At 47.7% G+C, this 25,715-nt stretch overlaps 1 protein-coding gene across 1 annotated transcript in view; it reads right to left on the bottom strand.

The window, feature by feature from the left end:
- Window positions 1-24,722, bottom strand: part of IQGAP3 (IQ motif containing GTPase activating protein 3) — a 49,464-nt gene extending 24,742 nt beyond the window's left edge. Inside the window, exons 1-21 of the mRNA XM_035099078.3 lie at window positions 24,579-24,722; window positions 20,608-20,695; window positions 20,117-20,273; window positions 18,542-18,619; window positions 16,706-16,782; window positions 16,407-16,474; window positions 16,119-16,232; window positions 14,778-14,956; window positions 13,707-13,794; window positions 12,656-12,819; window positions 11,858-11,945; window positions 9,933-10,096; window positions 8,826-8,986; window positions 7,238-7,362; window positions 6,107-6,270; window positions 5,092-5,182; window positions 3,490-3,657; window positions 3,184-3,326; window positions 2,422-2,592; window positions 461-544; window positions 149-220 (exon numbers count right to left, since the gene is read on the bottom strand). Coding sequence (XP_034954969.2) covers window positions 149-220; window positions 461-544; window positions 2,422-2,592; window positions 3,184-3,326; window positions 3,490-3,657; window positions 5,092-5,182; window positions 6,107-6,270; window positions 7,238-7,362; window positions 8,826-8,986; window positions 9,933-10,096; window positions 11,858-11,945; window positions 12,656-12,819; window positions 13,707-13,794; window positions 14,778-14,956; window positions 16,119-16,232; window positions 16,407-16,474; window positions 16,706-16,782; window positions 18,542-18,619; window positions 20,117-20,273; window positions 20,608-20,695; window positions 24,579-24,627 — 2,493 coding nt within the window. The 5' untranslated portion in view covers window positions 24,628-24,722. The remainder of the gene's footprint in view (window positions 1-148; window positions 221-460; window positions 545-2,421; window positions 2,593-3,183; window positions 3,327-3,489; window positions 3,658-5,091; window positions 5,183-6,106; window positions 6,271-7,237; window positions 7,363-8,825; window positions 8,987-9,932; window positions 10,097-11,857; window positions 11,946-12,655; window positions 12,820-13,706; window positions 13,795-14,777; window positions 14,957-16,118; window positions 16,233-16,406; window positions 16,475-16,705; window positions 16,783-18,541; window positions 18,620-20,116; window positions 20,274-20,607; window positions 20,696-24,578) is intronic.
- Window positions 24,723-25,715: the final 993 nt, after the last annotated feature.

Here is a 25,715-nt window from a genome sequence, read left to right as displayed (position 1 = left end):
AACATCTGGAGGGCCAAAGTTTGGGGGTGCCTGATCTTGATGCACCTGGCTGACTATGGCTAAAAATGGGTTTGGTGTGACCCAGCAAGGCAATTTTACAGTGCTGTTGTGCACAGGTGTGTGTGTGGGGAGAACACAACCTACTCACATTCTTCCTGAAGTAGGCCAACCTCTGTCGATATCGTCTGCGTATTCGCCACATCCGTATCCAGGCTTGAATCTGAACACAGCAGAAGGAACAGCACAGGTGTGACAAGACCACTTTTGGCTGATGAGTCAAAGAAAGGCAACACCATCCCCCATCCAAAGTATCTCTCCCCTTAACCTGATTTATTTTAACAAATAAACATGGACAGGCATGCAACTGATCTGGTGGTTTATCATTTGTTTCATGGCCCATAAAATACTGGTGCTGGTGACAGCGAAAGGTGGGCTTTAAAGATAGGAATGAAATAAATACCTTGATGACAGCACCTGTGTTCTTCTGGAAATGCCGCAGCCTTTCCAGGTAACGCCTCCGTTGCTGGTACCCACGCCAGTAAGCCTGTGAGGAGACAGCATGGGAACTGGTTTAGGGCTGAAAAAAGCCCTGTTGAAAGAGGAGAGCGTAAAATATGGTCTGAAGCTCAACATAAAAAAACAACTAAGATCATGGCCACTGGTCCCGTCACCTCCCAGCAAATAGAAGGGGAAGAAATGGAGGCAGTGAGAGATTTTACTTTCTTGGGCTCCATGATCACTGCAGATGGTGACAGCAGTCCCGAAATTAAAAGACGCCTGCTTCTCGGGAGAAAAGCAATGACAAACCTAGACAGCATCTTAAAAAGCAGAGACATCACCTTGCCGACAAAGGTCCGTATAGTTAAAGCTATGGTTTTCCCAGTAGTGATGTATGGAAGTGAGAGCTGGACCATAAAGAAGCCTGATTGCCGAAGAATTAGTTACAGGTAGGTAGCTGTGTTGGTCTGAGTCGAAGCAAAATAAAAAAATTCCTTCAGTAGCACCTTAAAGACCAACTAAGTTGGTCAACACGAAACTAAAACCAACACGAAAGCTCATACCAAAACTTTAAGGTGCTACTGAAGGAATTTTTTTATTTTGCTGAAGAATTGATGCTTTTGAATTATGGTGCTGGAGGAGACTCTTGAGAGTCCCATGGACTGCAAGAAGATCAAACCTATCCATTCTGAAGGAAATCAGCCCTGAGTGCTCACTAGAAGGACAGATCCTAAAGCTGAGGCTCCAATACTCTGACCATCTCATGAGAAGAAAGGACTCCCTGGAAAAGACCCTGATGTTGGGAAAGATTGAGGGCACAAGGATAAGAGGACGACAGAGAACGAGGTGGTTGGACAGTGTTCTCGAAGCTACCAACATGAGTTTGACCAAACTGCGGGAGGCAGTGGAAGACAGGAGCGCCTGGCGTGCTCTGGTCCATGGGGTCACGAAGAGTCGGACACGACTAAACGACTAAACAACAACAATTTTCCTTTTGGCCCACCCAAACTAGTGGGGTATCGAGGCAGCAGAGATCCAGAGCAGGCCCCCAGACTGAAGGTCAGCCACCCTTGTGCCTGTCAGGTAATTCCCATGTTCCTGAGTCAGACTTCTTGTCCATAGAGCCCAGGAATGGCTGCGCTGACTGACAAAGACTCTCCAGTGCAGAGGGCGGCTTCAAAAGCCCTCCGACCTGAATCTTTAAATAATAATATTGATAAGCACTAGAAATCGAGCCCAGGGCATTCTGCATGCCGAGCAGGTGCTCTGCTGCTGAGCCATATCATTGCCACCACAGCACAGGTGTGAGCTCAAGGCAGAGATGAGATTCAAAGGTGGGATTTCTAATTATTTGCTACACCCACATCAGCTACCCCATCACAGGGGAAGAACAACTTTAAAGTACGATGTATGCCTGCAGCAAGAAGTTCTTTGGTCAGGGAATGGAAGACATGATGGGGCTTTAACCTCCCGTTGGGGTGCAAGAATATGTGGGCTCTGGTTATTGCAGAGAAAATAATTTACAAATCACGCCATTCTATGGGTAAGGAAGACCTGGAACATTTCTACGCCATTTGGTGGGGTTTCATTTCTTCCGTGTCAAATTCAGATATACAAAAACTCTCTTCTCCTACCAAATTGTGAAATTTGGCTTTTGTTGTATTTTGCTTCTTTTATTTTTCCGCATTGCTTGCTCTGGTTTTTTTGGAAAATACAAACTTCTGTACTGCTCCTATGCCTTGTGCGTAGCTTTGATTATGCTTTTTTGTACTTTTGATTTTATATATAAATTAAAACCTTCACTATTATTATCTGAAAAAAAGCAATACAAAGCCACAAAAATTACAGATTTTTTTTTGGGGGGGGCACAATAAAAAGGACAATTCTTAAAAAACTGGACTCAGGGCAGCTGCGTCCTCCTACCTGGATCTTGAGAGCAGCTGGCACCTGCTTGCACCACAAGCTCCGCTGGGTTGCAAACTCCTGCCGGGCCAGGAAGCCCCTCATCCGGGCCTGCAGCTGTACAACCAGCAAGGTGCTCGATTCCCACAGACGCTCCCGATCGTGGGCCGCTGTGACCTGGGCAACAGTGGACTGTAGGCACAGAGAGATGCATGGGGTCAGAAGAGCTTGGTTGTTGGATCAGGCCAAAGGGTCGAGCCCTCTGCTGGTCGAGCCCTCTGCTCTGAATCAGATGCGCCCCAATGAGAAGCCTGCTCTCCCCTCTTGCAATTCCCAGCAATTGGCATTCAGAGCTAGACTGCCCCTGGACATGGAGGTTCTACTATCCCTGTAGAGGCCAACTGGATTGGACCAAAGGCTTCTGCTGTTTATTTAGCATTACTTACACACACACACACACACACACACACACACACACACACACACACACAACACACAAACACACACAACACCAAACATACAGCTTGCTAGTAGGTCAAATCAGAAGGCTGCTATGGGGCTGGAGGGTGGGGCAAGGCAGCTGAAACAGCCACCTCCTGATGGCAAACCCAGACACCCCCCAAACAGCTCTCATCCCTCACAGTTGTCCTTCTGGCAGCAGCTCCCTTTTGAATTGGAGGATGGGGCACGGCAGGTGGGAAAAGCTGCCCCACCCGAGTGGCCAATACAGAGCCTCCCACTCCTCCGTTCTGCTTCCTAGCTCACAGGTACAAAGAGAGAGACCTGGATTTCCTCCCGGCTGAGATGCTCCGCATTGAGGGCACAGGGGCGAGGCTGGTCCCAGGAGCCTTCAAAGCTCTGCAGGCTGAAGTAATACTCTGCCCCATCCTTCAGCTTGTGCCGGACCCAAGGTAGTTTGGAGTTCCCTGCAGGTTGCATTTTTTAAAAAACGAAAAGAAAGTTGGAATTAAAGACCCCCACAGAGACACCATTGTAAGAAAGTGCAAGTTCTCAAATCCTTGAATTCAAGCGCAATGACCAAAAAAATGGGGGTGGGGTGGGGGGAGTGACACACATATCCCGCTTTACCTGGGACTTTTTTGGAAGCCATAAGAGCACTCAGCTGGGCCTGGTAGGAGACAGCACATTCCATCGCCACGCCGCAGATAGAGACATCCGGATTGCGCAGGACCCTGACTGTCTGTGCCGCGTTCCCTTCCTTGATGGCTTGATTGATGGCAGCGGTGCCAAGAGCCACTGTGGGACAGATGGCAAAGGCAAAAGATTTTGAAGCATTGGTCCAGGTTCGCCCTGCAGGGACTAGAAACCTGGCTACTTTAAAGTACTTATTGAAAACATTTCTCAAAAACCACCCTTCATAAAAAGATCCAGGGTAGTATACGAGCAGGACCCAACTCTCCCCACCGGTGATTCCAAGAAACTGGTATTCTGAGGCATACAGCAGGGGTAGGGAACATTTTTTGCTCCGAGGACCAGATCCTTTTCAGGACTGGCACCACATGCCGAATATCAATCAATATACTTTATTCGACCGATAGTCAGAAATAAAAAAAAACATTTCTCAATACAAAGATAAACATATAAAACTGAAGGCATCAGAGGGATACATAAAAATATAAAAATATAAAACTGAAGGCATCAGAGGGATACATAAATGGGGTATGACCGCGCTACTAAACCTCCTACAGATAACCCACATAAATGGGACCCCTCAAAACCGCTGAATCAAGGACATTCAGTCTAGCCGCAGTAATTAGTCTGCGGTATTCCACGTAGTGGATATCCGCCAGGTAACGGGCTGGTGCAGACCGATACACCTGCTCCCCTAAAAACATCCCAGATTTCACGCAGGCTATGTCCTCCTGTCTGGCGATATCCCCCAATCTCTGAGCGATCATCGCTTTAGCGCGGCTGTATGTCATGGACTCAATATAAAGGGAGGACAGACCGCACTTTTGCACTTCCTCTACCACTTCCCTTTCCCATGGAGATTTAAAATTATCCCTCAGACAGGCCGAATATGAAAGATGGGTGGGAGGTGCTAACCACATGTTATCATCACGATATCACACGACTGACAGGTAAGCAAAGTTGCCCACCTGTCAGAATCATACCCACGGCTTTTGCAAGCCTTCCCGTTTAAACCCAGTGTTTAAAAGAGGAGCATGGGGAGACTTGCAAAAGCGCCCGTTGAAACAGCCTGCACCTCCTCCTTCAAAGGGCGCTTTTGCAAAGTCCTTTAAGTTGCCTTTGCTTGCAAAACACACCTCTTTTTCTCTCTTCCCCTTCACACTTGAGCAAGTGGATATGGTATGGGGGGGGACTTGTGGCAGACAGATTTAACCCATTGGCAGGCCAAGATTAGCCTGCAGACTGAAGGTTCCCCACCCCTGGGGGCATATGGCCTCTGACAAAGGAGGCTGAGCGTAGCCATCATGGCTAGTAGCCACTTGAAGTTATCTAATCTTCTTTAAAGGCCATCCACCTTGGTGGCTGTCATAACACCTTGTAGGAGCAAAATGTGAGTTTGCCCAGGCTTTCTTGCTCCTGAGTCTTCTCCCACCCCTTTGCTCAGGCCTCCTCATGGCACCCTAAATGGTAGCAGACAGGACCACCCTTAAGGTCCTGCTGTTCTAACTGAGCCAGGTAAGACCCAGATGGTGCCCATACTTCTCTTTGCAGCTTCAGTGTCGTGGTTAGCTTTGGAGACGCCCTCCTGGATTTCTTCCCACCACAGCATAGCTCCGGTGTCCCCTGCCATCTAAGGTAGAAAAGATAAAAATGATCACAGAATTGTCTCTCAGCCTTTGGACTAGGACCAGGGGGAAACATGGGTCACTTGACTCTGAAGTTCACTGAGTGTCTTTGAGTCACCCACTACTTTCTCTCAGCCTAGCCTAACTCACAGGACTGTTGCGAGAATAAAATAGGAGAGGGAAGAACACAAGCACACACACACTTCAGGAGATGGGAAGCCAAGCTCACTCTACCATGTCTGCTGTGACAGGCCAACCCCATCAGGCCTCCTCTCCCTTGACTGTTACCTGGGAGCAGTCATTCTATCAGTGGCAGAGATGGAAAGCAGATCTCACTCCATCACCTTTACCGAAAGCCCAGCCCAGCTGCATCAAACACCTCCTGGCCCTGAACTATGCCAGCTGGTCAATATAAGATCAACTCTTAAAGAACTGGTGCCTGAGTTTGATTCCCCCCCCTCTTCCTTCTCTGTCCATTTTCCCTTGTGTTGTTTTAGATTGTAAGCCTGCAGGGGCAGGGACCGTCTACTTTCAATTGATTGTTAAGTAAGCCATTCTGGGAGCCTTCTTGGTTGAAGAGCAGGGTTACAGCCGCTCTAAATAAATAGTAATTCAGAGCTGCAAGTAGGAAGGCAAGACTTAGAGATGGAATTGCAAACATGCACAGCACCAGTCAAAAATACTGAAATACAACAAAAAACTACAGTACCTAACCCCCACCCCATGCCAGTTTATTCAGCCTAGTTTATGTGAATTCATAAACACACATTCTGAAGCCGTAATAGTCTCCATCAGGCTTCCGGAAATGAACCTCTACAATGAAGTCTCACAGTTCTGGAGAGCCAGAGAATTCTGTAAGAAGTTAGTGTGGTTGCCTACCCCACTGCCCTGGAACCTGAACTTCATTCCCCTCTTCCTTGCTCTCCTACCTGGGCCTTCTGCTTCCGCATGCGGGTCAAAACATCATGGTAACGCTTAGCAACAGGGAGAGTCACATCGCAGAGGCCGGAAGAAGGAAGCAGCAGGGCTCTGAGGGTTTTCTCTGGGCTGCTCTGCTCCAGAGCCTCGTTGATCAGTCGGACAGCAAGGATTTCTGGGGACGAAAAGGAGATTTCAGGAGAATCGGGAAAACGTCTTGACCAAGCTCAGTTCAAAGATGGAGTAGTCTATTGGCCAACATTCGACGTATTAAGCTCTGATCTATCTGATCTTTGGGCTTTCAATGTGCTTTTCCATGCCCTTTAAACCTGTCCCAGAGGACTTCCACCAGCACCACCGAGGGAATCTCTGGCTCTCCAGATGTTGCTAGACTGCAACCCTTTGGCTGAGTTGAGATAAAGCAGCCAGTGTACATAATTTGGAGGTGGTGGCAGTGCGGAAACTGGGGTTAAGCTGGGTGCTGTATGGAAAGCCTCTGAGGGCTGGGTTTAGGAACACAGGAAAGCTGCCTTATGCTGAGCCAGACCATCAGTTGTCCATGCTGGGCTCAACTGCATGCCACTCTAAACCATTGTTAAACTAAACTATGGTTTGAATGTGAACACACAACATGCTGGTGTACACTGCTGAAATCATGGGTGCTGTGCTCTAAAGCCTGCTCCTGCTGAGAAACAAACCATGGTTTGGCTTAGCATTACATCCGAATGCAGGCTTGTGATTCAGAGAGAAACAAACCATAGGGCCAGGGTTCAAATGCAGTGCTAAGTCAGACCATGGCTTCACTTTTGCTAGCAGCAGAGCGCCCGGGGGTTCAGCACCGTGTACTACTTTGCTGTGCATTCTCATTTAAACCATAGGTTAGCTTGTCTAAGTTTTAGTCCAACTACGGTTTAGAGTGTCATGCAAACCTGGCCACTGACTGTCAATGGCTTTCTATGGATTCAGGCTGGAGTCTTTTCCTAGCTAAACCTGAAGATACCGGGGATTGAATCTGGGACCTTCTGTATGCAAAGCAGATGCTCTACCACTGAGTTACACCCCTTCCCTAAAGGGCCTCCAGTTCCTATTTCACATTCACACCACTAAAACTAGAACTGAAAATGTTTTGAAAGGTGACTTACTATTATTTTCTTCTTGGGCGGAGGCATTCACACTATTCACAGAAGCCTGGATGTCGTTCCAGCTCAGGAAGTCAAACTTCGTGTCCTGAGATCGGTGCTTCCATTGTGACAAGTCGTCAAAATAACTGAGAAATTAAGAACAAAAAAAGCAAGAGGTCGTCTTTGCATCACCCCTTTGAGAAAAAAAAGCAGCTATTCCCCAGGTTTGTGCACATGGCAGGTAGTTTATAGGATGCGATTCTTTGGAGGTGCAGAAAGGAATATCAGGCATATCACTCTCAAGCTGCCTTGCTGTTTTTAAGGACAAGTTTCTGGTTGTGAAATTACAACTTACAACAATTACATAGTTATAATGATGATATTTATTAATACCCCAAGTCTCATGGCGACTTACAGATAAAATAACAGCTAAATAAAATGTACATTAAAGCCAGCATAAAACAAAACAGAGAAAACTCTATAACACATTCCTATTTTTCAAAAGGCAGGATTAACACATCCCACCCACTCAGGGAGGCCACAGATAATTACAAGCCAAAGGCCTGAGGGGAAATAAATGTTTCTGCCTGGTGCATAAAGGTAAGTAAGTAATGATGGCACCAGGTAAGCCTCCCTGGGGAGAATATTCCACAAATGGGGAGCCACCACTGAAAAGACCTGCTCTTGTTTTTCCACTCTCCTGACCTCCCATGGAGAGGGCACATGGAGAAGGGCCCCAGTTGATAGTGCTTGAAAGCTTGATGAATCAGTTTAGATGAATCAGAGTCACTGATTTAAAATCACCACCAAGATGAAAAAGCCAATTGAAATCAGTGACTTAAATAAGAATTTCCACATTCTGAGATTCGGAAAACATATGACACAAGCATTCAGACTAATATAGCAACTAGACAAAGCAGCAACAAGATGCAGCAGCGGGCAGCCAAATATAATGCTTATAGACAAAATGTAGAAACTGAATGCAAACCCGTATGCCTTCTGTTGCCTCTTATTGACCCACTCCACATGCAGTACTAAGCCACACCATGGTTTAGCATGAACACACAAGTTTCCAGAGAGGAGACTGAAGCCGTTTTACTCCATTTCCTTCCTGCTGTGCTACCTGGGGCTAAGCCACGGTTTGGCTTAGCGTGTTGTTTGAACCGGGGCTCGTGGTTTGTTTCACTCCAGTCAAACCGTGAGCTCAGTAAATATGTGTTCTGAATTGGATAGTGGTTGATAGATCTATGCTTTATTAACCATGGCAACTAAGAATAAAACCTCTATGCTCAAAGTACCTTTGAGTACCAGGGTCTTAGTGACAGATTGTGCTGGCTAAGATATTTAAAAGCCTGCAGATCTTCGGACCAGCCTGTGCCTGTCTGTACCTCAAGATCTACAAAGCTACAATTTCCAGAGTGGTTTAACAGTCAATCCCTCTTCCCAGGGAATTATGGGAATTGAAGCTCTGTGAGGGGAACTCTCAGCACCCTTGATAGACTAAAGCTCCCAGAATTCTTTGGGGGAAGCCAAAGCTGTTTACTGTGGTTATCAGAGTGCTGGGTATGGCAGGGGAACAGAGAAGAGATTTGGGGGAAAGTGGGTGTACCGCTGTGCATTGCTCTCCTCTATCTCTGACAGGCCCAAAGCAGGGCTGACCAGGCTCCTCCAGAAGCTGGAGGCGTCCCCGTCCTTGAGGGCCTGGTTGACCAGTGCCACTGCCGAAAGCATCTCCACAGCGACAAACAGCTCCTCTTGAACCAGCTTCCCCTGCAGAAAAAAAGGAGATTCACAAAGGATTAAGTGCAATAGTTTTCTTGTGGGTTTATTTCTTTTTAATGCTGTGTGTTTGCTGAAATTGTTTGGCAGGGGGATCCAGAAAAGGGAGCTGCCTGGGAAACTCAGGGCGCGATGGTCTCAGGGCTCCTGGGCTTTAGGAAGTTAAGGGGGGTCCACCAGGGAAATGAGCAAGCTGCTTTGATCTCGGGTGGGAGAAGGCTCATGGAAACTAGCCCTGCTTTTCCCAGCAATTTGTGAGCAGGCTGGATTGCAGAGTGCACTGGCTCAGAGCCTTTTTTAAAAAAGTACTGTATTTTTCCATGTATTGGACGAGGTTTTCGGACTCAAAAATCATGTCCAAAAACTGGGGTCGTTCAATACATGGATAGCAGCATGGCTGGGGGGGGGAGCTCCGTCCCACCAGCCATTCAGTTGGCGGGGGCATGGCTTCTCCAGATGCTGCAGCGAGCAGGGAGCGATCTGGGGGGGGGGGTGGAGAAGCTACCCGATGTCGCTGCGCATGGGAAGCACTCCCTGGATCGTTTCCTGTGCATGGCGGCATCGGGGGAGGTTACGCTCCTGCAAACCAGATGGCTGGAGGGAGCGCAAATTCACCCGATGCCGCTGCGCGCTGGAAACGATCTAGGGAGTGTTTTTCTGCCAGCAGCTGCGTGGGGGGAGAGCCTCAACAACTTTGGGCCATCTCCCCTCCTTTTCTTTAAATTTAGTCCCCCAAAATGGGGGAGGGATCCTTATACAAGGGGGAGTCTTATAGACAGAAAAGTACGGTCATCACTTTGGCACATGCCAGGGCCCTTTCCAATTTGGGCTGCAAGCATGAGTGGGAGGGTGGTAGCAGCAATTACTGGACAGCAAAACTCAACTAGCAGCTCTGCAGGGCTGTTGTGAAAGGAAAGGCCCCTGGGGTTGCACTCACCTGTGGGTGCTGCTGCTGAAGGGCAGAAAGCTCTCGCTGATAGAGCCCCGCGGCAAAGAGGAAGACATCCGGCAGCTGAGCCTCAGGATCTGCCAAGGAGCGCGCCGTCTCCTCCGCTACCCCTTTCCGAATGGAGGCGTTGATACGGCTCACGGCCTGCGTCACTGTGCGTTTGTAGGGTGAGATAAGAACATAAGAACACCAGGACTGTTAAAACGGAAAGCGGTCAAACCATTGCAAGAGGTGTTGAAATTTGGGGAGGTTGGATCGTTACAATGGAATGGTCTCGGGGGTGGGATGCACATTTTTTATTCTTATTTATTTATGATTATTACTTTGTCACAATAAAAAAACTTTAAAAACACAAATTGGGTACAACCATATGAGTCTTGCAACGATCCTCACTGAAATCTAAACATTGAAAATATATGCAGCAAATTTCTCCCCCCTCTTCATATTCTTCCAGTGGAACTTTGCATCTTCTCTGACTGCAATGTCTAACGTATTTTCCTGCCACTAACCTGGCACAGGTAAAGTAATGGCTTTGCAGGTCCTCTGTTAACGCACCCCCTGTGATCAAAAGTGCCTTGTGAAGAGACAGTTTCAAGCAGTTGTCAAAGGGGCCAAACAGATGGTATGTATAACCAAGAATTGCAATGATAGAAGGGAGATTATTCGAGCTGCAGAGCCAATAATTCTGTCCACTTCCTGCCATAATGAGTACAGTGCTGGTCAGCTCCTTGGGGTATGTTGCAACTCTCTAGCACGCAGTGTTCATGGTTACTTGTATTCTGGCAAATCTTTGCAGTATGCAATAAACTTTTAATAATAATAATAATAAAGACCACCAGGAGAACCTACTCGATCATGTCAAGGGCCCATTCCTGCTCAGTACGTGACCCACAAAGGTGAGTTCAGATCTCTGGTAATGCATCTCAACTGGTGCTTGATGACAAAATCTGCTCCTAGGTGGGTAGCAAAACCAGGGCGGCTGATGAGCCCACAGCATCCCACAACTAGGCTGCCACACATGGTATACGCAGAGTATATCGGGTTCTTGAGTCATCCACCAACCACAGCTCAGTGACAGAGTACAGTGGAACCTCGGTTTACGAACACCTCGGTTTATGAATTTTTGGTTTATGAACGCCGCGGACCCATCTGGAACGGATTAATTCACTTTCCATTACTTTCAATGGGAAAGTTCGCTTCAGTTTATGAACGCTTCAGTTTATGAACAGACTTCCGGAACCAATTACACCCGTGCTTCGGGTTAAGTACGCTTCAGGTTGAGTACTCCGCGGACCCGTCTGGAACGGATTAATCCACTTTCCATTACATTCAATGGGAAAGTTCGCTTCAGTTTATGAACAGACTTCCAGAACCAATTACACCCATGCTTCGGGTTAAGTACGCTTCAGGTTGAGTACTCCGCGGACCTGTCTGGAATGGATTAAATCACTTTCCATTACTTTCAATGGGAAAGTTTGCTTCAGTTTATGAACACTTCAGTTTAAGTACTCCGCAGACCGTCTGGAACAGATTAATCCACTTTCCATTACTTTCAATGGGAAAGTTCGCTTCAGTTTATGAACGCTTCAGTTTATGAACAGACTTCCGGAACCAATTGTGTTCATAAACCGAGGTACCACTGTATCCCCCTTCCATGCATAACAACCCCACAGGCCTAAGGTTCATCACCACCCCATCCCTAAACAAATGAATACACTAATAATTATTCTGCATGTTACAAATAAAGTATAGGCCAGACAGCAAGTTCCCCCAGGAATGAATGGTTTCTGGCAATTTCCCAAGTGACACATATCCATCATTTGAGGCACAACATACAGAAGATTTCTGAATATGCCTAAACCCCCCAAGACTCACTCACTAGCCCTCAGTTCTAAGGGCAGATCTTCACTCACCAGCACGCTCTTGATCTCCTCTCTCGTTGGCCACGTAAAGCCCAGCTTGGATTTCCTCTTGTTCAAGCAAGTCCGCGTAGCCCAGCTCCTGAGAAAAAAGCGCAAAAGGATGGCTTGAATGCAAGCTAATAGGGAGTGTGATTGGCTGGAAAGAACAAGATTGGCTGGGGGAACTCACTGCAACTGGACAGTTTAAGGCATTGCACGGAAGCCCAACGGTAGTCTGGCCTCTGCAACGGAGTTAGAATGGTAACGAGAAAAAAGGCTCTTCCAACAGCCTTCGCCAACCTGGTGCCCTCCAGAGGTTTCCCACTACAACTCCCATCAGCCCCAGGTAGCCCAAAACCTCTGGAGGCCTCCAGGTTGGCAAAGGCTACCTTAGCAGAACATTTGAGCTAAAGTCCCCACTTGATTGTACTCCAGAAAGGGCTTCTTCCTTGAACGTGGAGAAGCAGCCTGCAAGCATCTTTAGAGATGTGCCCAGAACAAGATTGCTTCTGTCCTTGGGAACTGTCAGTCAGCGTCTTTGTACATAGCCAGAGGCCTTTACAATATATCAGATACAGAATTTCCAAAGCATTACATGAATTAAAGGAGAAACTTGTTATGGAAAGTCACAGGACCACTGTTAATAATCACGTATACCAGGGATAACAAAGCACTGAATTAAAATTGATAATACTTTATGAACCCTGCCTTGGGAATTGTGTCCAGTCATCGGGGGGGGGGGGCAAATAGTTCCGATTCACAAGTGCCCTTCTCCTCCTCCTCCTTCCCACCAAGCCAAATGAGCTTTACCAGAGCCTTCTGCTCCCGGTCAGTGCTCAGCTGATCCAAGTACCAGTCCGCATTCTCTCGCCGCAGGTTCCTCAAAGCCAGGGCAGGATCCTGCAAAGCGCAGTACAACCCCTGGGGGTCCTGTTCCTCAAGGGCATCGTCCACCAGCTCCAGAGCACCTTTCGCTGTATGTTTTCAGAAAATAAAAAGTAATCGCGAAGAGTGGTTATGTATCGAAAAGCAAATCGCTTCTCCCTCTTCTCAGGGCCATAGCGCAGTGGTACAGCACCTACCCTGCACCCATGCTTAGTCCCCGGGGCGGGGGGACGACCTCCTTTTTATAGGGTCTTTGCAGTGCTAATTTTTTAAAAAAGACCCCTACAATTGGCTGCCTCTCAGAATACAGGCAGTGGGTTACGTTCCAGGTCATCGTGCACGGAAGGCCATTTCCCCCTCTTCCGGTGCTGAACATGCGTGTGCATGGTCATGCGGGCATCAATCGCATGCAAATTGAGGGTTGCCTGCACAGGCCTTGGAGTACAATAAAGCTTCACCAGTCATGACAGAGATAGGGGTCCCAATTTGGAAGCTGGCATAGAGAAAGTGGATAGAGAAAAAGGTTTTCTCCCTCTGTCGCAACACTAGAACACATCCAACAAAGCTGAACATTGGAAGATTCAGGACAGACAAAGAAAGATTTTCTTTTCTTCCCATGGTGCACAGTTAATCTATGGAACGCGCTCCTGCAGGAGGCAGCGATGGTCACCAGCTTGGACGGCTTTAAAAGTGGATTAGTCAAATTCACGGAGAAGAAGGGTATCAATGGCGACTAGCCACAATGGCTCGGCCTCCACGATATGGGCTCTGAACAATAGTTGGGGAAGGATGGGGAACCTGCGACCGTCCCAAGGTCAAGGCTGCTGGGGAATTGTGGTCCAAAAACACCCCAAAGGCCACAGGTGAGACCATGCTGCTTTAGGGCAAATCATGCTTAAGCGCCATATCTAGACTGAACTGCTGAACTCCAAAGAGGTCGCCCTGAGTAGGGCAGAGAGGCCGCCGTTCTGCTTACCGTTTGCGTTGTTGATGCTGCTTTGTATCTCGGCCTGGGTCAGGCACCGATCATAAATGTCTTCGCCATCAGGGATTTCTTGTAGATGCTAAGCGTGCGGAAGAGAAAGGTGACACTTTTGGTTTCAATCTGTTGCCCTCCACGTTGTGCTGGCTAGGTCTGGTGGGAGTTGTAGTCCCAAATATCTGGAGAGCCCTAGGTTGGCAAAGTCTGTTTTAAGAGCATCTCTTCTAGCCAAGTATTCTGTGGGGCTCTAGATTTTGAACATTTATTGAATATATGTGTGTGTGTGTGTTTGTGTGTGTGTGTAAACTGGCCATGTCCGTTAGTATCCATGTTTCACCAAAACCACTTGACCAATCACGCTCAAATTTTGACACAATGCCGCAAGCAAGCCCATACCGTTTTCAAAGACAGGTGTCACACCTGGACCAGGTAAAACCCCAAACACCACGTGTTCCAGAACTCACAAATCAGACGAAAGTGCATTCTGGGAAAAGAATCAGGTTGCAAACCAGCGCACTCTAGCGGCGGCTACACTGGTACTACACCTATAGAACCTTCCCTCTCAACAGCACCTCAGCTGCCATTTACATGCTAGGCCGAAGCCTTTACAGACGAGGCCGAATGGAGTTCTGACTCGCCTGGGTGGGGGTTGGGGGGAGGAGGGGGCAGGATAGGTCAGGACACGGTGGGACCAGTCACAGGGATGAGCCGGGGGGGGAGGGGGTGTGATAAGTCATGGGACAGAACAGGCTGGGGATAATCACAGGGGAAACCTGGGGGAGGGGGGGAGGGGGCGGGATACGTCATGGATCGACACAGGGTGGGGGCAGTCACAGGGATTAGCCACGGCAACGCGTGGCAGGGCCAGCTAGTGTATATATTATTATTTTATTTAGTGATATTTTAATGATATTGTAAACAGCTCAGAGATTTCTTCGAAATATGGAGTGGTATACCAATGACCTACCAGTAAATAAAACCACCGCCACCACTTTCACTTTCACCACCACATTTATCCAAAATGCATCAGTGTGCCCACCTCCACCTCAGACAACCTTTGCTTACCTGGTTCTTCCCGTTCTTGGCTTTCTCTGCCTTCGCCTGGTAGAGAACTTCCTGGTAAATGGCCCCGAAGCCCTCCCGAAGGCTGGAGAGCATGGCATTGGGGTTGTGCAAGGCCAGGATGGTCTCCTCCACAACCCCCTTTTCCACTGCTTTGTTGATGGCCAGGACTGCGGCGTGGACTAGGGGGTGGGAATGAGAAAGGCAAAGTCCAGTGTTAGGCAGCCAAGACACAAACACCAGTCGCCCTCCGCCCCACAGTGACATAGCAGAGTTTCCATCTTGGAACCTGCTTTTCTTTTTAAAAAAAGTTTGAGTTTTTCAAAAACAGCAACATGAAAACAAGACAAACAATAAAGAAACAAAGAACAACAGCTGTGTGGAGCTCATTGTTGCAGTTGGAATAGAATAATCAGGAGGTTCAGTGCACTTTTGCAGACACCCCCACAGGATGGGGGAAGCCATGTTCCTTAAATGTGTGGTGTAAATGTGGCCTAATATGGTGACATGAGGGAGCCAGCAGTAAATCACACCGAGCAAGCTGGGGTTAACTCTTGATTGGCAAAACAGGATTTGCACAGGAGTGTCAGGCCTAATCCCATGAAGTGTCAGGTCTTGCTCCCATTAAGCAGTTGCTGAGGCTAAAGCTCCCCATCTCTCCACAGCTGGCTAATTCTCCTCCTCTCCAGGGTGTTTCCCAAGCAATTGGGAGACTTTGTCTGCTTCTTGCCTTTGCTCCTCCCACTTCATGCCTCTCCTGGTTCTGGGAGATCAGGGGGAGGGGAGCTTGTTGCAGCAGGAGGGGGAGACACCCATGCCTCTTCACCAGCCTGACACATCTCTGCCTCTTGGCCTCCCTCCTCTCCAGTCTCCACTTCTGTCTCCACTTCTGAACTCCTCTCTCCCACAGCCTCTTCCTGCTCCCTAAACCCTGTCACCTCTTCAGCTTCCAACACCTCCTTCCAGATTCCCATCACCAATCCCCAGGCTCTGAGCCTGCTTCTTTAGGGGGTTCCCCAGCTGGTTCCTCCCACCATTCCTCTGCTATCCCTCTGGGCCACCTGTTCTCTTGATTTCTCCCCTGCTGGTTCAGAGGAACAATTTCTTCCTTGCATTTTCTGGCACAGGGCAACAGGAACTCAGCTGGGTCAGACCCAAGGTTCACCTTGCCCAGTATCCTGTTTCCAACAGCACTTGGCTGCTTGCCTCTGAGAAGCCCGCAAGCAGGGCATGAAGGCAGGAGCTCTCCCTGGCACTTGGTACAGAGAGATATACTGCCCCTGAACATGGCGATTCCATTGGGTTCTCACAAATGGCCTCTCCTCCTCCACAAATGTTATCTACCTGCAGCCTCATCCACTGAGAGCTCATTAGCAAGGATCCCACCAATCTTGCTGAAGGATGGAAGCTGCAGACCATACTTCTCCAGCTCACGTTTCATGTGGTTTATTTCCTCCTCTAGGACAGGGAAAGAGAAAAGGTTCAATACGTCGCACTCAATTAGCAGCAGCCACAAAGAGCACAATTTCCAGGTGAACAGCGAACAAACGCAGGGTCAGCGGCTGTCTTCCACCTGCTCCATAACACACAAACTAAGTGTCAACAAGGGAAACCCCCAACTCTCCTCCTTACCTGTGAATTTGACTTTCCCATACAAATCCTGGATCTGGGGAGCCAGCCCAAGTTTAAAGAGGTATAAACTAGGAGGGAAGACACACACAAAAAAATCTGGATTTACTTGTGCACACACAAAGGACCCAAGAGACTCCAAAACATGCTCACAGCAACAGCAGCAGCAGCAACAGCAACAACAACAAAGGACCAACTTCCACTACTCTTGAGGAGCCACAAAAGACTTGTGCTGCAATCCATTGTGTGGGAGGGAGAACAGTCAGAATTCCAACCCCTGTATGAAGGTTCTCCCTCCTTACCTCAAAGCATGAATACAGTACACCACACGAGGCATGTTCTTTTTGTCATAGATGTCTGTTGTTTCAGGGTGAAAGATCTATTGAAAAACAGAAGCGGAATTTTTAAGGATTAACTTCAGAACACCCATCAGGGAAATGCCCTTTTTATTAGGGCAACCAAAATATCAGCAAAGATACCGTGGAAGCTTGATGAAGAGCGCTGGAGGACTCGAGAGGCTGCACTTTATTTTTTGCTGGTATTTAGGTTGGCATAAATTAAAAAAACCACTGCAATAGTATAGATTTTGGAATTATTTCATAGGGCCCAACACTTTACTATTCACAGGAGTAAGATGGGGGTGAGGAATTGGTCCCAGCTGGCGAACCAAACCCTTATCTCTGACAGCCTTCCATGAGTCAAATTTGACAGATCTTGACCTGCCCAACACCTGATGTCATATATGTACAACAGGTGTAGCGCAGGTGGGCATGACTTTGCCAAAATTGCCCACCTCTTGGGCCAAATGCGGAGACTCACCAGAACATAAGAATTGGCTGAATCGCGCCAACGGCCCATCTAGTCCAACATCCTATTCTCACAGTGGCCAACCAGATGCCCCAATGGGAAAACCATGCACAAGCGGCCTCTCCCCTACAGGGGTTTCCTGCAACTGGTATTTGGAAGCATTTACAGCATCCAACTGTGGAGGCAGAGCATAGCCATCTTGGCTAGTAGCCATTGGTAAAAACAAAACTGTGCCGTGATAACTCCCTGAAACGAGGTATAGGTAAGGTGAAAAAACTCAACTAATAATTCCATTGGTAGCTTTTCCTCCATGTATTTGTCTAATCCTCTTTTAAAGCCATCTAGGTTGATGGCCATCACTGTTACACAACAGTAATCTAATCGACACAGAGTCTTCTTTATAAACAGAATGAAACTTTACTCAAGAAAATAAACTTGTTCAGAAACAGCATAGTTAAAGAGCATACACAGAGTGCTCATAGCAGCTATCTGACTCTTCACAGAGGCACAGTCTTAGTTAGCGATTTACTAGAGTCCTGGAGGCACTCCTGGAGCCGTAGCTTTTCATAGCAACAACAGCACTATTCCATACACAACCCATACAGCTCTCTATAGCCTACAGCTGTCTGACTGAGGCCCATAGAGAGACTGGCTACTTTTCTAGGGAGAATGAGTCATCACCCAAGCCACAGTGACTTAGCAGTTTGCTGTTAAAAGTTAGCAATTAGCAGGCTTAGGCTTGAATGATTGTGTAGGCCTTACTGCTTCTTCTGCTCTCAGGAACCTTTGTCTCATGACAAACACTGCCTCCTGTGGGAGCGAGTTTCATAGGACTGTCTTTTATCTGCCTTGAATCTTCCAACATTCAGAGTCATTGGATGCCCATGAGTCCTAGTGTTACACGACAGAGGGACAAAACTCTATCCATGGCATGTGTAATTTTATAAACTTCTGTCATGTTGGGCTTGCAGCATAGCTGCCAAGTTTTTCCTTTTCTCGCGAGGAAGCCTATTCAGCATAAGGGAAAATCCCTTAAAATAAGGGATAACTTGGCAGCTATGGCTTGCAGACTGGAACTTCCCAGCTGCTGGGTTAACGCAACCTTTTTAGATACAGTAATACATCAGTTTAAGTCTGCTGAGGTTTGAGTACTTTCGGTTTGAGTACTCCACGGACCCGCGCATGCGCAGAAGCGATTTGGGTGGTGCGCGCATGCGCAGAAGCGCTCAATCAGTGCTTTGCGCACTATCGCCGCTCCGCTTAAGTACTTTTCGGGGAGCAATTGTGTACTTAAACCGAAGTACCAAGAGACTGGAAGGTGAATCCATTACCGTGGGTAATCCAATGTGGCTCATGGCATCCCGCCAGCGGTTGATGTTGTCTGTGTGTCGGAAGTGCAGCCCGCAGGCCTAGAATGAAGAAAAGAAGAAGCACTTCATTTGGGGCAGCCTGAGAACCAAAACCCAGGGCCATCTCTCTGCACTTTACTGTGTGCAGTGTTAGAAACTCAGATATATAATCTAATTGCCAAATGGCGCTTTAAACCTAGGCTGTGATCGCCACAATGGAATACAGTACCTAAGCACCGTTCCCCTTCTACCGGTGGGAATTATTATTATTCTTATTCTTATTAGTTACTATTTCAATTTCTATACCGCTTTATATTTTAAAGAACAAACCTCAAAACAGTTTACAACACATTAAAGCATCAGATAAAACAATCCGGAATAAAACTAATTCAAGCTTTAAGGAAAATGTTTCAGATCTTTCTGTAAGTGGCATTTTGCTTTCCCCAGTTGCCAGCCTGGCATCCAGAGATCTCCACATGGTCGCAATTGGACCTGTGCAAGTTGCGAAACATGCCTGGCACATGGCTAATTTTGACCACTGACTCTGTGGTATCTGATAGGACTGAAGACGGGATATTTACTGTGAGTTTGCTATTACTCACAGTTGCTGTGCGTTGCTCTGCCTTCTGAAATTTTGCCTGCTATAAGGAAAAGTGAACTGCAGCAGAACCACCAATCTCCATTAATGTATTTTACACGGTATGAGAGGTAAATAGCTACTTCCATGCCAACCTGCTCCCTTATTATTTTGATTACTGCAGCTTTTCGATGTTCGATTGTGATGCCTCTCATTTGAAAGTATTTTAGAATTTATGCCTCTGAAATAGATCAGATTTGTATGTTTGTGGACCCACCTTGTTTGCTGAATTTTTTATTCTGTTCCATTAATAATGGTTTTGTGTCTTTTGTAGCTGTAACTTTTAAAATAATGTTCTATCGCTGTAGCCTGCCCTGGGACTTTATGAAGGGTTGGACAAAAAAAAGCCTATAAAATAAAAATAAAGAAAAAGAGGGTCCACATTTTTGCTCTCTGGGGCAAGGGGTACACTGCCCTCCAGGAAGTATGACTGAGACCGAAGCTTGGAACTGCAGATGGGAGTGGAAGTCACAACCCCACCATTGCACATGGATCATTCCCTTCTTAGGTGTGTGTGTGTGTGTGTGTGTGTACGGTGTTGCATAACCAAGGCAGCTGGAGAACCTTGGACCGGGGGGGGGGGGTTGCAACAATAACCCAACAAACCCACTACCCTTTCCATCTCCAACCTCAGAGCTGAGTGGTGGAGGATAGAGAGGACAAAGCAAGAGATTGCTCTGCTGCAGAGGTGCAGGAGGAGGAACTGAAGATACCGACAACTACATGACCCAACAGAGCCAGTGAAAAAACTGCAGGCTCCTGATCAAAATCAAAGCTAAAGCTGCCTGACGCAGAGTCGTCCCACCATCACTCAATCTAGCCCACTCTTCACCAATTTGGTGCCCTGCAGATGTTTTGGACTACAGTTCCCACCAGCCCCAGTGAGGCAAAATGGTCGTGAGCTGAGCATCAGCACTCACCTTGAAACGGGCCTGGTCAAGGTCATAAATCTTCCTCAAGGGACACACGTCAGGTGCAAAGAAATGACCCAACTTGGCTAGAGTGACCCCATTCCGCAAACTCTCCTCCAGTTCGGTTGGTGAGGCCAGATCCTCCTTCAAGCAGCCCTCCATCCAGCTGAAATATGCAGAGAGCAATGGAAAGGATGCCTTTTGTTTCCCCGGCACACATGCCCAGAGGTGGCCTGATTTATTCAATGGCTGTCCCCTTGTGCCTTCAAAAGCCATTCCGGGGTCCTTCCAGACCCCACCCCATGCCCCCCAAGCAATAGTGGTAGAAGAACATAAGGAGAGCTCTTCTGGATTAGACCAATGCAGGCCCACCCAGTCTAGTGTGCCTTGTCCTACAGGGTACGGCAGACCTGGGTTCAAATCCCCACTTGACCACAAAGCTCCCCCAGTGACCTGATCTAGGCCCTCTTAGACGCTCACCCGACCACAAGCACCCTCACCGTTTGGCTTCTTCTAGATGACAGAGATACTGGTAGGCGATGTTCTGGTGCCTCTTCTCATCCATTTCATCCGCTGTAAGGCGCTCATCTGAGGAAAGCAAGCAAAACTCCTATTAGCACACTCAGTTCAAACTGAGGTTTTCAGAGATCTGACTGGCGTCGATTGGTGACGTATGATCAATCTCACAGCAGCCTCTGGTTGCTACTTTGCCCCTGGAATCAATTCAAGGAGCTGGTCTTGGCCATTGGATCCCTTCCAGTCAGGATTCAGGCCTCATCATGGGACTGAAACTGCCTTGGTCGCACTGGTTGATGATCTCCGGCGGGCTAGGGACAAAGGTGAGAGTTGTTTCCTAGTCCTGCTGGATCTCTCAGCGGCCTTTGACACCATCGACCATAACATCCTTCTGGACCGTCTAGAGCAGTGGTCCTCAACCCCCGGGCCACGGACCGGTACCAGTCCGTGGATCAATTGGTACCAGGCTGCCCAAGGAACATTTAAATACAATTAAATTAAAATTATTAAATCAAAACAATCTAAATAAAATATAAACAATCAACGTCCCCCCCCCTCAGCGGGCCGCGGTAAAATTATCAAACGTTGACTGGTCCGCGGCGATAAAAAGGTTGGGGAGCACTGGTCTAGAGGGGTTGGGAGCTGGGGGCACTGTCATACAGTGGTTCCGCTCCTTCCTCCTGGGCCGTGTTCAGAAAGTGGTGTGGGGGGGTGAGTGTTTGGACCCCTGGGCTCTCACTTGTGGGGTGCCTCAGGGCTCTGTCCTCTCCCCCATGCTTTTTAACATCTACATGCAGCTGCTGGGAGAGATCATCAGGGGGTTTGGGCTGGGTGTTCATCAGTATGCAGATGATACCCAGCTCTACCTCTCTTTCAAATCAGAACCAGTGAAGGCAGTGAAGGTCCTGTGTGAGTGCCTGGAGGCAGTTGGAGGATGGATGGCGGCTAACAGATTGAGGTTGAATCCTGACAAGACAGAAGTACTGTTTGTGGGGGACAGGAGGTGGGCAGGTGTGGAGGATTCCCTGGTCCTGAATGAGGTAACTGTGCCCCTGAAGGACCAGGTGTGCAGCCTGTGAGTCATTCTGGACTCACAGCTGTCCATGGAGGCACAGGTCAATTCTGTGCCCAGGGCAGCTGTCTATCAGCTCCATCTGGTACGCAGGCTGAGACCCTACTTGCCTGCGGACTGCCTCACCAGAGTGGTGCATGCTCTGGTTATCTCCTGCTTGGACTACTGCAATGTGCTCTATGTGGGGCTACCTTTGAAGGTGACCCGGAAACTACAACTAATCCAGAATGCGGCAGCTAAACTGGTGACTGGGAGCGGCCGCCGAGACCACATAAGACCGGTCTTGAAAGATCTACATTGGCTCCCAGTACGTTTCCGAGCACAATTCAAAGTGTTGGTGCTGACCTTTAAAGCCCTAAATGGCCTCGGTCCAGTATACCTGAAGGAGTGTCTCCACCCCCATCGTTCTGCCCGGACACTGAGGTCCACTACCGAGGGCATTCTGGTGGTTCCCTCGTTGCGAGAAGCCAAGTTGCAGGGAACCAGGCAGAGGGCCTTCTCGGTGGTGGCGCCTGCCCTGTGGACCACCCTCCCATCAGATGTCAAAGAGAAAAACAGCTACCAGATCTTTAGAAGACATCTGAGGGCAGCCCTGTTTAGGGAGGCTTTTAATGTTTAATAGATTATTTTATTTCATTTTTCTGTTGGAAGCCGCCCAGAGTGGCTGGGGAAACCCAGCCAGATGGGCGGGGTATAAATAATAAATTGTTATTATTATTATTATTATTATTAGCTGTAAAGGGCTTAGAATCTCTCTCTCTCTCTCTATATATATATATATATATATATGATTCTTACATTTCATAACATCATACATGCATAAAGTAGAATATCCCACACTGACACAAAAAATAAACATAATAAACATTTGTTTAGGAGGCAATAAACAGTGTATGCTGCTAACCGCAAAGTTGTATACTGTGAAGGGAGTCCTGTTTTCATTTTTAGCCATGTGCATAACAGAGCTGCACCAGTCAGCTGTAAAACAGTTTTTTATGCTTCAAACTTTATGCCAATTTTATTTTAATAGTTTCAACAAGTGCTATTTGCCAGATTTTATTGTACCTATTTTTTTCAAAGAAGCACCCTCCAGGCTTTTCCAGCACCGTACCTCATTATTACTAACCAGACTGCCAGTAAAAGATAACTTAGTATTATCTCCCATGAAAAGATTTGAGCCTAACCAGCTCTGGACATTTTAGAGTTGTTTAGAGAATGTCTCAAGAAACAGCTTCCTCCCCACCAACTTTGAGCCTAGCTGTGCTCTAACAGCAACACTATATACAGCCTCTGTCCTGTTGGCATACAAAGCAAATGCAGTTCTGGAGAAGGTAGGAAATCATTCCTCCAAAATGGAAAGGAGCCCATGAAAAGAAAAAGAAAGAAAACAGAAGCATAGGTCAAACAGCTCCAGTCAGTGTTATGACTCACTCACTTCAAACTGTATCCTTGCTGCCAAACTGGCAAGGCATTTCACAGGCACTCACTTCATTCCTAACGGTTCTTTCTTTCGAAACATGTAAACAGATATTTTGCAAGGCAGGAGGGGTATGTGTGGTGTGTCTGTGTGCTTACCCTCTCTCTCTCACACACACACCCTGCTGCTTTAAGAGGAAAGTTAACAAAACATTGCTTCATAGGCAGTTGGGTGAGAGTGGATAAATATCAATGGAAGAATTGCCTGATAGGATCACATCCAACATCCATTTCGTCTGGCATCCTTTCCTACAGTGGCCAAACTATGCACTGTGTCTCCCCCCCCCCTTCCAAAAGAAAAGAGAGAGAGAGAACCCTGCCTGAATTGCTGCCAATCAGAGTAGACAATACTAGCTAAATGGACCATTGGTCTGACTCAGTATAAGGTAGCTTCATATTATTTATTATGATAATTATGCTCAATTAAGGTAAGCAACTAATTCCTCTGAGTACACAGCAAAGTTATTTGCCTTTCTGCTGGTCCACAGACAGAGGTTTTGTGGTGAGGGGGACCAAGGAGTCCACAGGTCAAAATCAACAGCCCAAAATTTCAATATGGGGAGCTAAACAGGTTTTAACAGCTGCTTAATTTTATTAAGGGCTGATTTTACAATAAAAATAAACTTCCATTCTTATCCACCCTTTGTAAGAGAAATGAAGAAAAATCTGCAAATGGTGGAATGCAAAGTATTTTGAGATGCAGATGGCTGCACACGCTAACTTGGCAGTAAGTCCCATTGAACAAAACGGAGCTTACTTCCAAGTACCGTAGATATGCCTGGATAGAATGACATGGTAAGTATGTTGCACCTGGAACAGGGACATATCCCTGTGGCTCCCCCAGAACTGCCTTAGGCACATTTACTCAGAAGTAAAGCCTGCACCTCCTCCCTGTCACAGGGAGACTTTGTAGACGACCTTTTTTAATTAGGCTGAGTGTTGCAGCCATGAGGTCAAACTTAGGGGCTCAGGTCCAAGATAGAGATTTCAGGTTAAATAAGTCCCCCCCTTGCTCCTTGCCCTCCCCCTTTTATGTAATATTTCGTCCGATAAATAGCTCTGGGCAGATTGAAAGCTCGCCACGTTTCGGTGGATCCCAGCCACAAAGGTGTGCTCGAACTGTGGATCTCGTTTGCTTGTCTTCAATTAATAGAATCATAGTTATTATTTCATAATTACTTCAAATAGTGCATACGATTGCACCTAAATCACTCACCAGGGATGCAAAAGGGGGAAAAGCGACATAATTTTTTTTTAAGCGACATAATTTGAAATGCAGAAAGACAGATAGAAAGATATCTGTGCTGCATTCCCCTCCCCGGATCCCCCACCTTCGACTCTCTGGGCTTGTGCGCCCGACCCCCGCGAGCCCAGCCCAGCCCAATCCAACTCCGACGGGCAACTCACAAGTGGGTCGGGCCCGCCCGCACCCCGCGCGCTGGTGAGTCTGCTCCATCTCCGGCGGCTCCGCTTCCTCTGGGGGAGCCAAGCAAGCTCTGCGCTGGAAGTTTGAATCTCCCGCCGCCTCCCTTCTCTTTCCAGCTGAGGCCGCCGCGGAGGATCCTGGGACTTGTAGTTTCCTTGGTGAGCCCAGCCAAGGCCGGAGCATTGCGGGATGCTCGGGAAACAAGGAGGAGCAAAGGCTGTTCGAGCTCCCCAGTTTCCAGAAACCAGGGATGGGAAACCCGCTGCGGGGTTCCAACAGCTGCTGGACTGCAACTCCCATCATCCCTACCCATTGGGCATGCTGGCTGGGGCTGATGGGAGCTGCAGTCCTCAAATTATCTCCGGAGGACCACCTAAGGCGCAGCAAGACTCTTGTTGCTTGTTTGTCAGAGACAAACGGATTTATGGGCGTCCTTTTGCTACACTCACGAGTATTTCTTGCAGTGTTTTCAGTTCCTTTGCGCGCATAATCGTGCTTGGTGTTTTCAAATGGGCTGATTAAAGAGAGAGGTTCGCCAAATAGTCAAGCGTGCTTGAGAAGAAGTAAAAACGGCAATCCATCTCCCAGTTTCAAAAATCTCTTTAATATCTGGTATATTCGCTAAGGTGTGAACAAAATGTTAAACTGAAAAAACAACAACAGATACTTCACTTTGATCTCAGCCACGAGATCGAGAAGCGATATACCCTCCTTGGAACAAATGCCCAGTGCCGGTGCATTCTAGCCTAGGTTTCTGAGGGCATGACTGCAGGTTCAAGTGCTCACTGCCACAGCCGGGATTACCTGCTTTACTATCCCTGCACAAACACAGCTCTTCCGTCCCCTCCGCGAGAACAGCCTTCTGCTGGATTATTTTAATCCAGGGCTGGGCAACCTAAGGCCCGTGGGCCAGATGCAGCCCAATCACCTTCTCAATGCGGCCCGTGGACGGTCCGGGAATTGGCGTGTTTTTACATGAGTAGAATGTGTCCTTTTATTTAAAATGCATCTCTGGGTTATTTGTGGGGCATAGGAATTCTTTCATATTTTTTTCCAAAATATAGTCCGGATGGTGGACCGGCCCACGGCTGAAAAAGGTTGCTGCCCCTGTTTTAATC

Source organism: Zootoca vivipara, chromosome 16 (assembly GCF_965207765.1).
Source record: "Zootoca vivipara chromosome 16, rZooViv2.hap1.1, whole genome shotgun sequence".
In the NCBI taxonomy this organism is placed as follows: Eukaryota; Metazoa; Chordata; class Lepidosauria; order Squamata; family Lacertidae; genus Zootoca; species Zootoca vivipara.
Note: the sequence above shows the minus strand (reverse complement) of the source record. Positions and strands in the feature narration are given on the sequence as shown.